General features: G+C 42.4%; 1 protein-coding gene across 5 annotated transcripts in view; it reads left to right on the forward strand.

Annotated features, from left to right (window-relative positions):
- The first annotated feature begins 2095 nt into the window (after positions 1-2095).
- The window catches only part of kdm5a (lysine demethylase 5A), a 120621-nt gene continuing 104812 nt past the window's right edge, over positions 2096-17904 (forward strand). The window contains exon 1 of one of the 5 annotated variants that reach the window (XM_033037815.1): positions 2096-2714. In XM_033037815.1, the coding sequence (XP_032893706.1) occupies positions 2568-2714 (147 nt within the window). In that variant the 5' untranslated portion in view covers positions 2096-2567. The remainder of the gene's footprint in view (positions 2715-17904) is intronic. The other 4 variants (XM_033037811.1, XM_033037813.1, XM_033037812.1 and 1 more) reach the window with 4 other exon arrangements.

A 17904-nucleotide genomic window follows, 5' to 3' on the forward strand; every position in this document is an offset into this window, starting at 1 on the left:
TTACTCACCGTTCTCCTGTGCTGCGAGTGCAACAAGTTCAGTTCCGATCGATGGTATATAGTAAAAGTTATTAAGGTTTAAAAATCGTAAAAACAGCGCATGCGCAGATTGCTGTCAGTCGCCGCTATGCAGATTGCTCTCCTCCTGTCAGTCACGGCACCATCGCCGCACTGATTGGCCGCGTCCACTGTCAATCAGCTGGAGGACGCCATGGTGAAGGAGTGGTGTTGCCGCCTGAGGAGCTGCGGCCGCGCAGTACCTGGTGGGGAGGGTGGTGCCGTGGGCCGAGCCCGGGGACTGGGACCGGACTGGAGCCAAGGACGAGCCCGGGGCCTGGGCTGGAGCCGCGGGCGAGACTGGGTCCGGGGTCAGGGACGAGCCCGGAGATGAAGTCGGGGCCTGGACTGGAGCCCATGCGGTGGCCGAGCTGCGGGCTGGAGTTATGCCCAAGCCCGGGACCTGGTCATGGTGTACCAGAGCCCGGAGGGCCGCCTGGCCACCGCCATCCTGATGCACAGCCTCTGCTTCCAGCTCTGCGGGCAACTCTGGCTCGGCCGCCCACCAACCTCACCCTGCCTCCGGCACAGCGAGCCCAGCTCCCTCGAGGCCCAGGTCCCAGAGTGCTTCGGCTGCCTGCAGCCAGGGCCGGGCCGGGCCGAGTACAAGAACCAGGCTGAGTTCTGGGGGGGGGGGGGGGGAAGCAGCACCGAGCCCTGCTGTCTACCCACTGGCGAGGGAGCGGCCCTGACGCACTGCACCGTTACACGGGGAGAGGGAGAACCGCAGCCCGGCCCACAGCGCGGGGGGAGAGGATGAGGGAGGGTGAGAGGGATGAGGGAGGGGTGAAAGAGGGATGAGGGAGGGAGAGAGGGATGAGGGAGGGAGGGGGAGAGGGATGGGGGACAGGGATGAAGGAGGGAGGGAAAGAGGGGTAGAGGTGGTGGAGTGCAGGTGGTAGAAGGGATCTGGGGTGATGGGCAAGGTGGGATAGAGGGGGAAGAGAGAGAGAGGGACAGGGAGGAGTAGATTTGATGGGAGGGGATAGGCGTGAGTGGTGGAATATTGTGTTGGGGGAACGGGTTGTGTGGGGGAATGGTTGAGTGGTGGAATATTGCGTTGGGGGAACGGGTGAGTGGTGGAATATTGCGTTGGGGAACGGGTTGCGTTTGGGGATCAGGCCTCCCGTGTGACTGGGTCCCACTTAGTCTGGTGCTAAATATTTAGTATGTCAGATTATATGCCCAATTCTATGCAGCAAGTTTTAGAAACGTTCCAAATGCATTGGGAAGGATGTATTTGAGATTTTTCAGAGTTGGGAGTGAGGAATGTAAGCTATCTAACAGTAATCAAAATGGAAAAACATCTAGATACTGGAAATCAGATAAAAAGTTGATGTGAAAATTAAAGTTTCTCACTCATGCTGCCTGATCCGCTAAGTATCTCCTGCGTTTAAAACAAATTGTTTATGATTTTGGTTATTTCTCCTGGGGACGAAGGAAACTGAAAAGTTTGAGGGATGTCTGATATGTTTTCTGTGGATTCCTAAAATCTATTTGCAGAGCATGCAAATTGATGCCAAAAAAGGTGGGCCCTAATCGTTCAAATGATTATCACAAACTGCCGTTCTGTAAATTAGCCTCACCCTATGTTATGACTAGTTCAACATTACGAAGGATTTTAGTGGAATACATTGAGGAAAAACTAGATCCTCTGGGAGTAAAACTATTGACAAAAGACTAAAAAGGTTGAGAATTAAAAGGGAATTCGAAGAATACTTTGAAGAATTGCGAAGGGTGTGCGCGCACAACTGGACCCTGTCGTGCAGGGAGCAGCCACAACCAATCAAGTCGTAAAATTCGAGGCTGAACTGTGCGTGGGCCAATCGTAAGAAGCGCTCTCAGTCAATGACGAACATTGTTTTTGCCGGCGTAGCCAATGGGCGTTGAGTAACTACAGCCAATGGCGTGGTGCCTTTGTACCGTCGGCCAATGGGCGTTGAGCAGCTGCAACCAATGGCGTGGTGCCTTTGTACCGTCGTCCAATGGGCGACGTAAGGAGATCTTTAAACCATCCGTCTGCGGAACGACAGATCCTTCCGCCGTTTCAAAACATCCAACTCTTGGTGTTTAAAGAAATATCCCCAAGCACGTGGCGGCGCTTAGATGTGAAGGAGAGCGGCGTGTGGAGACGGAGGGGTGTGGTGGATCGGATCGGACCCCGCCGCGCTGGCAAGGGAGGCGATGTGTCGGAGGGACTATTTGTGAGCGGCGGGCTTTGTGTGAGTGAGGCGGTGCCAGGCTCGGTGGAGCGGCCGCTCGGGTACGCGCCGTCTGTTGTCTGCGGCCCTGCCCCTGCCCGAGCCCAGGCTGGCAACCTACAGGGAGGGACGAACGGACAAGCGCTGACTCGCCTGTCGTTGGGGTAGTTCCCCGAGACCCGGCCGTGCGTGGTGGTCGTGGCGAGGCCGCAACAGCAGCAGGCCGCGTACGACGCTGAGTCTACCCCGGCCCCCGGGCCGCTCTTTGTGTCCGAACCGCTCACTTGCCCGCTGGTGTCAGACCGCAGTCATGTGGATTTTTTCCGAGTTCATCCCGCCGCCCGAGTGCCCGGTGTTCGAGCCGAGTTGGGAAGAATTCAGCGAGCCGCTAGCCTACATCAATAAGATCAGGCCTATCGCCCAGAGGAGCGGCATCTGCAAAATTCGCCCTCCTAAGGTGAGCCCGCTCTCGAAATCGGGCGTAAGTGAGGGTCGATGTGGCCTGGATCATTGCTTACAGTGTGCTTGTGGTCCATTTCGGTGAGCAACAGCAACTGGGGATGTAGGTCCGGTGTTAACAGAAGGAATGAGGAGAAGGCCACTCAAATACTGCTTCGCCAGTCTACTTAATCATGGCTCATCTTCTATGTCTGCACCATTTTCTGCACTGTCCCTTTTCTCCTCTAATTTCTGGAGATCCATCAATCGTAGTTTTAAATGCAGTCATTGTTTGAGTTTCCACAACCCTGGATGGAGAATTCAAAGGGTTCATCACCCTCCTCTCAGTCCAAAATAGACTACCTCATGTTTTGAAATTCCTAATATTAGACTACAAAACTAGGGAAAACAGCCTATATGGATCTACCCTATTAAATCTTGAAGAGTTTTGTATGCTCAATGAGACCGGCTCTAATACTTCTAAACTCATGGAGTACGTAGGCCTGGCCGATTCAATATTTCCTCCTGTGGATGATCTGCCACCCTGAGAAGCAGTTGGGTCAAACTTCACCCTGAGAAGCAGTTGGTCAAGCTTCACTGTGCTCCTTGTCTATCAATATAGTTCTGGTCAAATGCATTGTGGATAGGCACATGGTGGGGAATTGCTTAAAAGGAAGTGTTGTCTGAACAAGGGAAGTTGCCTCAATGGGATACAAGGCCCAAACCATGAATGTTTTATTCTGTCTGTATAAAACATTAGGGTGGAAATACAATTAGTCACACTGCACAGAAACAGTCCCTTTGGCACATCTTGTCCATGCTGACTAAGATGCCCCATCTAAGTTTGTCCCATTTGGCCTATATCTCTCAAAACCTTTCCTTTCCGTGCACCTGTCCAGGTGTTTTTTCAATGCTGTTATAGTACCTGCTGCAACTACCTCCTCTGTCAGCTCATTCCACTTAACCATCATCCTATGAGTGAAAAATATGCCCCTCAGGTTCTTACTAAATCTTGTCCATCTCACCTCAAACCTATGTCCTGTGTTTTTTGATTCCCCTATCCTGGGTAAAAGACTGCATTCACCCTATCCATTCCCCTCATGATTTTATATACCGTGATAAAATTACCCCTCAGACGCCTGCGCTCCAGGAAGTTTCTAGCCTGCCCAACCTTTCCCAATAGCTTTGACCCTAGGGTCATGGCAATATTCTCATAAATCTTCTCTGTACTCATCACAAGTTTAGATTGAATCTGCACATTCAAATGATTAATGCAGATAAGGCTGTGGATTCTGCAAAAGTAGAGCAAAGAACTGAATGACAAATGACAACATCTGAAGGGAGAAAAAGTTAATGTTTAAGGTTGATCATATTGGTAAACTGCCTCATCTGACGATTTTGGTACACTGTGAAGTAAAAAGCTTTAGCTTTCACGATAGAATTATACAAATGTGAGGGAAACACTTTTCTGCGACTGAGAGCAAAAAGTGATGTTATAATAACCAGGTAATGGAGATGCAAGTAGATGTTGGCATCTTGAAGTTTGAAGAAGTATGCCAATCCAAAACGGGATCCAAAACCCTGTCCATACATTCGCCCCATAGATTGTATTTTTTTTGTTCAGTGTTTTGGCGATGATTAGCATTGGCACTAGAGATAGTGCCTTGATCTTCAATGAATGTAGAGCAGTCCAATGAATTTTCCTTTAACATCTTGATTTAATTCTTGCCTTTGTTGCCTCTGTTTCTAGGAAAACTACCTTAGCCTGAGCATTGCCTTGTAGCTTAAAGTCTCTAGCCCTGGCAGCATTCCCTGCAGTGCTTCTGTTATCACATCTGGTGATGTGAGCATAATGGCTGCTGCTGCCATGAGTTTTGTGCATTTTTGATGCGAGCTCCCAATAATTATATTCAATAAAGTTTCTGCTTTACAGCGCCAGAGACCCGGGTTTGGTGCTGCCTGTATGGAGTTTGTATGTTCTCCCTATGACTGTGGGTTTTATCCAGGTGCTCTGATTTGCTCTCACACTTCACAGACGTACAGGATTGTAGGTTAATTGGCTTCAGTAAGAATTGAAAATTGTCCCTAGTGTGTAGGATCGTGTTAGCAGACAGGGTGATCACTGGTCGGCGCGGACCTGGTGGGCCGAAGGATCTGTTTCTGTGCTCTACCTCTAAACTAAGCTAAATTCAACAGAGAAAGGTAGTAACATATTTGTTTCCTTAACCACTTCTTGGTATTTGTGGAGGGACCAACAAATGTTAAGAGATTTAATGGCATTCAAAAGAACAAAGCACTTTAACACAGACTTTGAGAAAAATGAAAAGATTGCATCTCTGTGTGTTTTTACTATATACCACCTGTGCTTGATTTTGTGGAGTAGGGCTTGAATGTTCAAGCTTATGATTTGGGTGAGAACCTTATCAGCTGGGTAATTGCATCACATTACAGCAGAGCAGTAGTTTATTATGGTAATTGAGCTGATGCCAGCTCTTTCAAAAGAGCTGTTCAATCAGTGCCATCCCTTGCCTTTTCCCCAGGGTCCTGCAGATATTTTGATTCAACTTATTCATTGTTTTGAAAGTTTTTGAATGAACTTTTTCCATGCTTCCGGCTTGTGAAAATTGTTCTCCGGTCTGTCAAATAATTTGAAACCATACATCTGCTATGATCAAAGCTCATCGATTTGTACACTCTTCACATTTAGTTTAGTGTTTTAGTTTAGTTTAGACATGTGCCTGACCTGTTGAGTAAATGTGTTGTTTTTATTTTGTTTTGAAATAAATAAATCCTTTAGTTACGGTGTGGCAGTGGAAATGAAATCTGCTTGAGATTTTTATTTTTATCATAAAATTGTTATCATTTAGTCCATAATATCATAATCCAGTCAGTCTCATTCTCCAGCTCTTTTTCCAAAGCCCTTGACATCACTTGCCTTCAGATGTCTATGACATTTATCTTTTGAAAATATTTTTTCTTCTCATTTTAAGATTGTTATGACCTGGAATTTACAACTGTGGTCTTTCTTTAAGTGTCCTTAACTATCCAAGCTATCTTGAATGATTGAAATATACAGCATGGAAACATGTCCTTTGGCCTACTGAGATTTTACAACTTTTTTTCTTGGAGCGCAGGAGAATGAGGGTTGAATCTTTTAGAGGTGCATAAGACCGAGGGGATGGATAATGTAGATGCAGTCTTTTGTCCAGAGTAGGGAAATCAAGAACTAGCGGACATTAGTTTAAGGTAGGAGGAGAAAAAATTGATAGGAACCTGAGGGGCAACCTTTTTACACCAATGGTGGTGGATTTCTGGAAACAGTTGCCAGAGGAGGTAGTTGAGGCAGGTACCATAACATTTAAAATACATTTGAACGGGTTCATGGATAAAAATTATTTAGAGGGTTAAGGGCCAAATTCGGGCAGGTGGGATGTGTAGATGGTAGGTGCGGCATCTTGGTCGGCCTGGCAAGTTGGACCAAAGAGCCAGGATCACTGGTCAGCATGAAGGGCCTGTTTCCACACTGGATCTCAAAATTAAACTAATCCCGACATCGAAATCAAACTCTGATCAATGGCACTACGAGGAAGCAGCTTTGCCACTGCCGCCTACTGCTTGAGTCGCTTCATTTGTCTCATCTGGAACCCCTCAAAGATGTTAACATTTTACCCAAATCAAGAATTTGAAGTGGGAAATGAAAAATTATTTAAAGAACTGCACATGCTGGAAATCTGCACGGTAAACATAAAATGTTGCAAATGCTCAGAAGGTAAGGCAGCGCCTATGAAAAGAAAGTTAATTTTTCGACCCGAAACATTAATACTCTCTCTTTCCGTAGATGTTGCGTGAACATTTGAACATTTTCTGTTTACCTGGCCTGCTGAGTGTTTCCAGAATTTCGTTTTATTTTGAATAGGATGTGGTCCTCCAGATGAGGCCAAACTAGGTTTATCACAATTTCATTGCTTTGTAACTCTGTCCTTGATGATAAAAACAAACATTTTGAATTTTTCTTCTAACATGTCAAATCCTGATCACCTAATTTTTTTCATCCCAAATGCCCCTTTTTCTTGCACCCCTGAGTAGCTGTTATTGTGTTCATTGTCACTTTCTTTTTCCTGCCAAAATATTAGTTTCCTACAATAAAGAGCATCTACTTGGTAAACATTGAGTGCAGGGTCCTGTAATATATTTTAAATCCTCTGTACCATTGGCAAAATTAGGTTTTGTGTTTTATAACCAGGTACAGTTTGGGGACATATTTCTCTCCAGTCTAATTGAACTTTCTCCATTGTGTCTTGGCCAGTTACCGAACCACACAACCATTGTCCATTTTTTTCCCCTTGGAATTCTACATTTCTACCAGGGCTTTGTGGTATTTACTGAACGCCTTTCACAGAAACTGTCCTATGGGCCTGTCCCACTTAGGTGACTTTTTATGCGACTACAGACTATGCGGTTGCCACATGTGAACTGTGAAGTGGATGTTAGGAGGTTGCAGGGTGACCTGGACAGGTTGACTGAGTATGCAGATGCGTGGCAGATGCAGTATAATATAGATAAATGTGAGGTTATCCACTTTGGCGGCAAAAATAAGGGGGCAGATTATTATCTCAATGAGGTTAGGTTAGGTAAGGGGGAGGTACAGCGAGACCTGGGTGTCCTTGTACACCGGTCACTGAAAGTTGGCGTGCAGGTACAGCAGGCAGTGAAGAAAGCTAATGGAATGTTGGCCTTCATAACAAGAGGATTTCAGTATAGGAGTAAAGAGGTCCTTCTGCAGTTGTATAGGGGTCTGGTGAGACCACATCTGGAGTATTGTGTACAGTTTTGGTCTCCTAATTTGAGGAAGGACATCCTTGTGCTAGAGGCAGTGCAGCGTAGGTTCACGAAATTGATCCCTGGGATGGCGGGACTGTCATATGAGGAAAGATTGAAAAGACTAGGCTTGTATTCACTGGAGTTTAGAAGGATGAGGGGGATCTTATGGAAACATAAAATTATAAAAGGACAGGACAAGCTAGATGCAGGAAAAATGTTCCCAATGTTGGGCGAGTCCAGAACCAGGGGCCACAGTCTTAGAATAAAGTGGAGGTCATTTAAGACTGAGGTGAGAAAATTTTTTTCACCCAGAGAGTTGTGAATTTATGGAATTCCCTGCCACAGAGGGCAGTGGAGGCCAAATCACTGGATGGATTTAAGAGAGAGTTAGATAGAGCTCTAGGGGCTAGTGGAGTCAAGGGATATGGGGAGAAGGCAGACGCGGGTTATTGATACGGGACGATCAGCCATGATCACATTGAATGTCAGTGCTGGCTCGAATGGGCCGAATGGCCTCCTCCTGCACCTATTTTCTATGTTCGCGGGTGGTTGCCAGGCAGTCACCTTCATGGTCGTGAGAAGTTCCCACATTCTCGGAACTAGTCGTGGCTTCATTCTAGTCACCGCAAATTTTTCAATAAGTTGAAAAATTAGCGGAAACCAGAATGAAACAGCCATGGAGAGTAGCGAGAAGTCTTGTGCCGTAGGTGGATCGTCAGGAGGTCCAAGTAGGTCGTAGGTTCTCGTAGGTTGTAGCCGGTGCTGACCGGTGAATTTCATTATCCCATTGTGGAAAAAATACGTAAACAGTACTTTTCAGAACCAGTAATGTTAATGTCTGCCGAGCTTCACAGCCGTGTATCTCTGGCTTCTTAAAAGTTGTCTCCACTCCTCCCCTCCCCACTTCCACCCCCCCCACTTCCACCCCCCCCCCTCTTTTAAAGGACTTAAGTGACCCTTCGTGTACACTATGCTTTCACCGTCTTAATTACAGTGCCAACCTTCCTGTTCATCGTGGTGTGTGCCGGTATCACATTGGCTTTGCACCAAGTGAATTTCACTCAGACAGCGCTCCCCCCGCTTGTCCTGTCCTCCGCCTACATAACTGGCTGGTGAAGGAAGCGATGTGTGTGTGTTCCACACTGACAGTCGCCGGGTTTTCTGCAACCGGTTACGACTTGATAGTCGCCGGCAGTCGCCTGAAAAATCGCCCAAATGGGACAGGCCCATTACCCTCTCACTGCTTCAGTTAAGTTTGTGAAATATAATTTGCTTTTAACAATATGTAATTCCGAGTGACTATCATTGTTATCTCTGAAAATCACTTTCCACTGTCATTTTCTGTCAAGAGTTCATGCCATTTTCAACAGTTCTTTTGCATTGTACCCTTGTTTAGGATGAATTGATCAAGGCTGTAAATGGTGCAAAACTGAAACGATTCGTAACTCAAACTAATTTGAGAGAATCTTTGCAGTCAGTTTATTTAGTTATGGCAATGTTGTAGCAGTCATGCGACTTATCACACATATATAGTAAGGACTACCAGACAGGTATGATTTGTGCCTTTTGGGACAAGTGCTGACAGGTTACTAGATTTGGAACGTGCTTTACTATTCAGATGGCGCAAGGCTAAAATATTTTATTTCTGAAAACTTTCAACTACATATACTTTTTTTGAGTCGTCTAATTTTTTGCAGTGCCTCAGATCATTAGACTGACCAAAGCTAAAACTAACTGATACCAAAATGGGTGGTTTTGCAGATAATGAAGATGGTTGAGAAAGATTGCAGCAGGATCTTGATCGATTTGGCCAGTTGGGCTGAGGAATGGTTGATGGAATTTAATACAGAGAAATGTGAAAGACGTCTAACAAGGGCAGGACCTACATGGTGGATGGTAGGCCTCTGGGGAGTGTTGTAGAGTAGAGGGATCTAGGAGTGCAGGTGCATGGTTCCTTGAAGGTCAAGTTGCAGATAGATAAGATGGTCAAAATGGCCTTCATCAGTCAGAGTATTGAGTATAGAAATTGGGAGGTCAGGTTGCAGTTGTATAAAACATTGATGATATCGCATTTAGATATTGTGTTCCATTCTGGGCACTATGTTACATAGAAACATAGAAAATAGGTGCAGGAGTAGGCCATTCGGCCCTTCGAGCCTGCACCGCCATTCAATATGATCATGGCTGATCATCCAACTCGGTATCCTGTACCTGCCTTCTCTCCATACCCCCTGATCCCTTTAGCCACAAGGGCCATATCTAACTCCTTCTTAAATATAGCCAATGAACTGGCCTCAACTACCTTCTGTGGCAGAGAATTCCACAGATTCACCACTCTCTGCGTAAAAAATGGTTTTCTCATCTCGGTCCTAAAAGACTTCCCCCTTATCCTTAAACTATGTTATAGGAAAGATATTGTCAAGCTTGAAAGGGTTCAGAGAAGGTTTACGAGGATGTTGCCAGGATTAGAGGGTCTGAGCTATAGGGAGAGGTTGGGTAAGTTGGGTCTCTATTCCTTGGAGCGCAGGAGGATGAGGGGTGATCTTATAGAGGTGTATAAAATCATGAGAGGAATAAATTGGGTAGATACACAGAATCTCTTGCCCAGAGTAAGGGAATCGAGGGTTCATGGTGAAAAGGAAAAGATTTAATAATAACTATCCCAACGTTTAAGAAACAGATAGACAGGTACATGGATAGGACAAGTTTGGAGGGATATGGACCAAGCGCAGGCAGGTGGGACTAGTGTAGCTGGGACATGTTGGCTGGTGTGGGAAAGTTGGGCTGAAGGGCCTGTTTCCACACTGTATGACTATAACTGATCTCTTTCCCCTTTTATTAACCTAATTTAGCACATTTAACTCTTGTTATAATTCCCGAGAATCCTATATATATTTTTGTCAGCAGAAGTTCTTGAGCATGTATATAAACAAACAGTTCCGAAGTGTTTCAGTCAATTACCTCTTAGTACTAAAGAATTATTGGTGTAGAAATGCTCTTTGGGCTCATTAGCTTAGAGGGAACAGTTATAGACAATAGTTAACTTTAAGAAAGAACTGCAGATGCTGGAAAAATCGAAGGTAGACAAAAATGCTGGAGAAACTCAGCAGGTGAGGCAGCATTTGTGGAGCGAAGGAATAGGTGACGTTTCGGGTCGAGACCCTTCAGAGTGATGTGGGGGTGGGGAGAAGAAGAAGAAGAAAGGAAGAGGCAGAGACAGTGAGCTGTGGGAGAGCTGGGAAGGGGAGGGAGAAAGCAAGGACTACCTGAAATTGGAGAAGTCAGTGTTCATACCGCTGGGGTGTAAACTACCCTAGCGAAATTATGAGGTGCTACTCCTCCAATTTGTGGTGGGACTCAATCTGGCCATGGAGGAGGCCCAGGACAAGAAAGGTCTGATTCGGAATGGGAAGGGGAATTGAAGTGCTGAGCCACCGGGATCTCAGGTTGGTTAATGCGAACTGAGCGGAGGTGTTTGTTACATAAAAACTCATTAGTCAGGCAGGGTCTCCCACCAACAAAGCTCTACTGACTGTACCTGATCAACTCCTGCCTTTCCAAGTGTAGATTAATTCTGTCCCTCAGAATTCTGGCCTATAATTACCCTGGTTATTCCTGCTGCCTTTCTTGAACAAAATTACCATGTTTGATATACTGTAGTCACCAGTGGCCTGTGAAGATTTAAAAATCTGTCAGGGGTACAGCAATCTCCTTCCCTGCTTCACATAGCAGTATGGGAAACATCTCGTCAGGCTATAGGGATTTATCCTCTCCTCTATGCCCACCACCAAGGCATTTGCTTTTTAATTATAAGATGCTCTGGATCCCCCTCCTTGAAATCTGCCACTCAATGTATGTTTTACTGGAGACAAATTGATTTAAGATTTCATATAAGGTAGACAAAAATGCTGGAGAAACTCAGCGGGTGAGGCAGCATCTATGGAGCGAAGGAAATAGGCAACGTTTCGGGTCGAAACCCTTCAGACTGATTTCAAGATATAAGATTTTAAGATTTCATATGTCGTTTGGCTACATGCCCAGACCGTTCCTTTGGCCCCGAACAAGTTTCACTCTTTCTTTGATTACTCACTGACTTATAATACAATAATAGTGCGTTGGGATATTTCTTTTTTTTAAATTTAATTTTATTAGAAGTAAGTACGATCATATGGCACCAAAGTGCCTAATATATATTTTCATAATACATTTTATGTACAGCTTCTTATTTTTTTTGTTATATTAAAGAAAGATTAGAATAAGAAAAAGAAATGAGATAGTAAAGGATAGAAAAGCGTGAGATATATAGTGTGTGAAGAAAAAGAAGATGAATGAGTGAAGAAAGTTGAGAAAAAGAAAATAGAAAAGAGAATAAGACATAAGACAAAAAAATGTAAAAAAGGGTAAGGAGATCATTGTTTATAATCTTGACCAACCCTCGTCCAGTCCTGAAACAGTTAGTTTTTACAATTGTGTTGCACCATATGATTCCAAAAAGATGACAAATGGAGACCAACTCGTTATGAATTGGTCTGATTTATCCATTAGGAGGAATCGCATTTCCTCAAGATGTGCGGTGTCCAACATACTTGCAATCCACATTTTAAGCGTTGGTATTGATGTATTTTTCCAAAATTTAAGTTTTTTTTTTGCTATTAATAAACCTTAGTTAAAAAATAAATTTAGAGATGTGTTCAATTTATTCCCATCTTCCGTTACTCCAAATATAATCATTTCAGTATTAGGTTCCATTCTTATCTTGAATAATTTTGTAAATATTTTGAAAATATAATTCCAAAATCTATAAAGTTTTATGCAGGAAACTAAGGAGTGTGTTATAGTTGCGTTTTGGGATAGACATTTATCACAAATGGGGATATATTTGGATAAAATGTGTTCAATCTTGTTTTTGAATAATATAATTATGTAAAATTTTAAATTGAATTAGATTATGTCTTACATTAATTGAAAATTTGTGAATATATATCAAGTACTTTTCCCATGTAACCTTTGTAATTTTTATCATTAGTTCCCGTTCCCACTCTTCTCTAAGTACCTCTGTCGATGGTAGGTCTATATTTAGAATACTATTATATAAATATGATATTAATTTTTGTGAGTCAGCTTCAATATTTATTGCTTCTTCCAATAATTCAGGAGTTATTTTTTGATATCCTTGTATATATTTTTTCATGAAATCGCAAATCTGAAGATATTTAAAATATTGTTTTTTTTCAGTTTAAATTTTAATTGTAATTGTTGGAATGATAGTAGGTTTCCCATTTCGTACATATCCCCGATACTTCTAATTCCGAGACTTTCCCATTGGTTATATGTTTTATCAATAAGAGATGGTTTAAATAAAGGGTTATTCGCTATTGGCATTAACAATGATAAATTTCTTAATTTTAAAGATAATTTTATTTGTTTCCAAATTCTTATTGTACCATATATAATTGGGTTCTTCTTATATATTGTGTTATTCAGTTTTTTCGGGGAGAAGAGGATCGTTCCTATATTACAAGGATGACAATCCTCTTTCTCCATTTTTATCCATTCTGTCTGTTGGGTAGAACTATCCAGCCAATAAATTATATTCTTAATATGCACTGCCCAGTAATAATACATAAAATTCGGAAGTGAAAGTCCCCCTACCTCTTTTGGTTTACATAGGTGTTTTTTTGTAATTCTATGTGATCTATAGTCCCAAATAAAATTAGTAAAATTAGAGTAATTTAAAAAATAGATATTTTGGTATATAGACTGAAATAGGTATAGTAATTGTGGTAGGAAGATCATTTTTATTGCATTTATTCTACCTAATAATGATAAAGGAAGTGTTTTCCAAAATTTAATTAGCGTATTAAGTTTATTTAATAAAGGTATAAAATTAGCGTTGAATAATGCTTTATATTTTCTAGTAATCTGAATACCCAAGTATTTAAATTTTTCTGTTGCGATTTTAAAGGGGAACTTCAATAAGTGTAGGTTCTTGAGGTTTTAATGTCATGATTTCACTTTTATTCCAGTTTATTCTATATCCAGAAAAAGACCCGAATTCCTCTATTAAATTTAATAAATTTGGTATGCTCGTTTGTGACTTTGTAATATATAAAAGTATATCGTCTGCATATAATGAGATTTTATTCTTGGAGTCCCTAGTATTATAGCCCTGAATATTCGGATGAATTCTTATACTTTCAGCCAGAGGTTCTATCATAAGGGCAAATAGCAGGGGTAATAACGCACATCCCTGCCTATTACCCCTTGATAGTTGAAATTTTTGAGATAACATGTTGTTAGTTAAAATTCTTGCCATCGGTTTATCATACAATAATTTTACCCATGTTATAAAATTCTCTCCAATATTAAATTTTTGCAGTACTTTATATAAGTATTGCCACTCTACCTGATCAAATGCTTTCTCTGCATCCAAAGAAATAATTGATATATCTTCCTCTACTTTATGCAAGTACATTATATTAAACAGGCGTCTCAAATTATTAAATGAGTATCTTTTGGGTATAAACCCCGTTTGATCAGGGTTTATCTTAAACGTGATAATTATGTGCCCTCTTTATCACCATTCTCTTATTCACTATTTTTGCAGTTTGGTATATGTCATTATAGATCTTTCCATTTTATTTTATAATCAAAATCTATTTTGCCTTCCAGTTCTGCTCTTCTCCTTTCTGAATATGTTGTTTTCCTACTTTTTGCCAGTTTAATACTTTGCCTACACTGAGTATGTTGGTTGCGTGGCCTAGCTGAACAGTCCTGTTCCTATGCAAATCCCACCGTTCACAGAACTATTTCCAATTCAGCGGGAATCTAAAACAAGCTCCTCCATCGTCCCTCCAGCCATGCATTTGTTTACCCTATTTTTATTTTTGTATATTCATGAATGTATGGTACTGCGAGTAACCTGCTTGTTACAGCGTTTGAGACCCTGTTTAATTATTCTCATACCTGTTTTTTTCAAAACTATATTGTTAGTTGTGATGTAGACCACTTCCTATAGCGGTTTGTCCTCTGCAGAATTTTCTGTCGCTGCCCATTGATTTGAGTGTGATACTGACATGAAACTGCAGATGCTGGAATCTTGAGCAAAAATCAAACTGGTAGAGGAACTCAGCAAGGCAGCAGGAGCTGTCGAAGGAGAAGGAGAGACAGTGTTCTTGGTCAGAACCCCAGTTATCTATTCTTCCACAGATGCTGCCCAGTCTTATGACCATCACATGGGAGTTGCTTTTATCTTGGAGACAAAAGTTTTAATTGCACTACCTTCTGCCTGAGATAGGCGTCTTTTATTACACCATGCAGCAATTTGTGACTTAAACATTTCTTTAAATTCAAGAAGGATCTCGACCCGAAACATCACCTATCCACGTTCTACAGAAATGTTGCCTGACCTTCGGAGTTACACCAGCTCTTTGTTTCCCTTTGTCTTTAATTCCTTTCTCATCATCCCCCATATCCCTTCTAATTCCCATTATTTTACTTGTTTTGCTTGAGTGGGATAGCCTTGGGTTTTCTGAAATACCTGCCTGCTTTAGCATCAGCCTGGCAGTTGCCCACTCTTACTCTGCACTCTTGAACAGCTGCCACGTGCAATAAATGAAATACTTGGTATTGTGGGTGAACTGTAATGCCATCAGCTGTTGCTTTGGTTCCTCCAGCTGATGACGTTGACTGCAGCTGCGATTGTCCGAGACATGGAGTTCTCACATAGCATCGGACGTGCATTCCTTAGGTCTAGGTACCATGCCCTGCATCCTTGAGCTTAGATTAGCACACAAAGCAGATAGCAGAATAATTTGTAAACTAAGTTTAAATCAGCACGGTGGCACAGCAGTAGAGTTGCTGCACCAAAGACCTGGGTTCAATCCTGACTATGAGTGCTTGTCTGTACAGAGTTTGCATGTTCCCCCTGTGACCTGCTTGGTCTCCGGTTTCCACCCACACTTCAAAGATGCACAGATTTGTAGGTTATTTGGCTTGGTATAATTGTAAATTGTCCGTAGTATGTATAGGATAGTGTTAATGTTCTAGGATTGTTTTGTGGGACCGTTTTCCGCGCAGTATTACTAAAATAAGCTTAACAGTTCCAATTCATGGGGATGAATGCTATCATCTTTCACACTGCATTTTTCCTGAGACTCCCATATTATTTCCAACAAAAATATTTAAAGCTTATTTTATATTACTATGTTTACTGAAGCCAGATGACCTGTGCATTATGGCAGTGGTGGGATGAGGGCTGTTCTTAGGAAATTGACTATTGTGATTTTTCATAATGTTAAGCTACAACTGCACAAACATGAAGAAATGTAAGCTTTAAAAAGTGTTAATTTCACTCAGGGTGGCAGATACATGGAATGAGCTGCCAGAGGAGGAAGTTGAGACAGGTACAACAACAACAACATTTAAAAGACACTTGGACAGATACCTGGAGAGGTGTAGAGGGATATGGGCCAAATGAGGGGAAATAGGACTAGCCTAGGTGGGGCATCTTGGCCTTTTTGCCATGCTGTTTGACTCTGTTCCTTGAGAGGGACCTTTGTCAAATTTTTGGGTAGTAATGAATTCTGTAATGGAGAATTTCCGTAACCTAAATGACCACCATGTGGCAGTTGCCTGTATCCAGCTGCCAAGAATTTTAATTTTAAAAAAAAGGACAGTATTGGATTGGGCAGCATCGCTGGAGAACATGGATAGGTGACATTTCAGGTCGGGGCCTTCAGACTGAATTTTAATTGCACTCGCTTCTGTTTGAGATAGCAGTGTGTTATTGCCAGGAATATTTAATGCAGAAATGTGTGACAAACTTGTCTTCAATTCCTTTTATGTTATCACCAGTATCTCATAAGGTCATGTGATAGGAGCAGAATTAGGCCATTTGGCCCGTCAAGTCTGCTCTGCCATTCAATCATGACTGCTCCATTCTCCTACCTTCTTCCCATAACTCCCGGCACCTGTACTAATCAAGAATGTACCATCTATACTTTAAGAATATCCATTGACTTAACCTCCACAGCCTTCTGTGGCAAAGAGTTCCACGGATTCACCACCCTCTGACTAAAGAAATTCCTCATCTCAAAGGAACATCCTTTAATTCTGAGGCTGACCGCTTGTCCTAGACTCGCCCACTAGTGGAAGCATCCTATCTGCATCCACTCTGTCCAAGCCTTCTACTATTCAGTAAGTTCCAAAGAGGTACCCCCTCATCCTTCTAAACTCAAGCAAGTACAGGCACTATGCCGTCAAAATGCTCATCATATGTCATTTTAAAGCTGTATTTATTTTGTAGCGCAATAGACCTCATTATTCCTTTAATGTTTCATCCCGAGTCCTGCCCTCTCAATTTCTTGCAGAATTATAATAGGGGATAATACAGGGGCTAGAAATATCAAATTAAAGTAGAACATACCACAAACATTTATAGACTAGGCAACATCTGTTTCCCGCTTTATGGGTGCTTCTCGAAGTGAAGGGTATTTCAGCATTTTTACAATTTTAAGAAAACAGTACCTACTCTCAAAGATTGGTCGCTGCACTGTTGAGATGCAAACTTCTGCTGGTTCCTCCCCATCTGGTCTTCATACCCATTGAATCTGAAGACCCCTTTTGACCTCCCCACCCAACAAAAATTTTTTTTTTTACCAGCTGTAATTTGCTTTACATTCATGCTGTAATTACTAGTCGGTGGCATTGGGAATAATCCAGAGAATACTATTTTCAAAGCCTTGCTCCTCATTCCTAATGCCTGAAACCACCTGCCGGTTTTTCACTCTTTGTTATAATTCTAACATGGGTAATGACTTCTAGAAATTTGTTACCCACTAGTGTTATAGTGTGGAAACAGGCCCGTCAGCCCAACTGGCACATGACAACCAACATGCCCCATCTACTCTAGTCTCTCCTGCATTTGCCCCATATCCCTCCAAACCTATCCTATCCATATACCTGTCCAAATGTTTTTGAAACATTGCGATAATACATGCCTCAACTACTTCCTCTGGCAGGTCATTCCATATACCTACCACCTTGTGTGTGTAAAAAAATCTGCCTCTGGTTCCTATTAAATCTTTCTCAATTCTCATTTGGGGAATTGAGAAATTGTTCTCAATTCCCCAACTCTGGGTAAAATACTGTATTTACCTTATCTATTCCTTTCATGATCTTATATACCATGCCTGCTTAACCTCTCCCTATAGCTCAAGCCCTCGAGTCCTGGCATCATCCTCATAAATTATTTTGCACCGAACCTAAAGAGGAGCTGACGGGGGTACTTTGTACCTTGGGTATGCAAACAAAGAATTTCACTCTGCCTTGTCACATATAACAATAACGTATTCCATTCGACCCCTACCATTCACTGTGTAGGTCAT

Source organism: Amblyraja radiata, chromosome 19 (genome assembly GCF_010909765.2).
Source record: "Amblyraja radiata isolate CabotCenter1 chromosome 19, sAmbRad1.1.pri, whole genome shotgun sequence".
In the NCBI taxonomy this organism is placed as follows: domain Eukaryota; kingdom Metazoa; phylum Chordata; class Chondrichthyes; order Rajiformes; family Rajidae; genus Amblyraja; species Amblyraja radiata.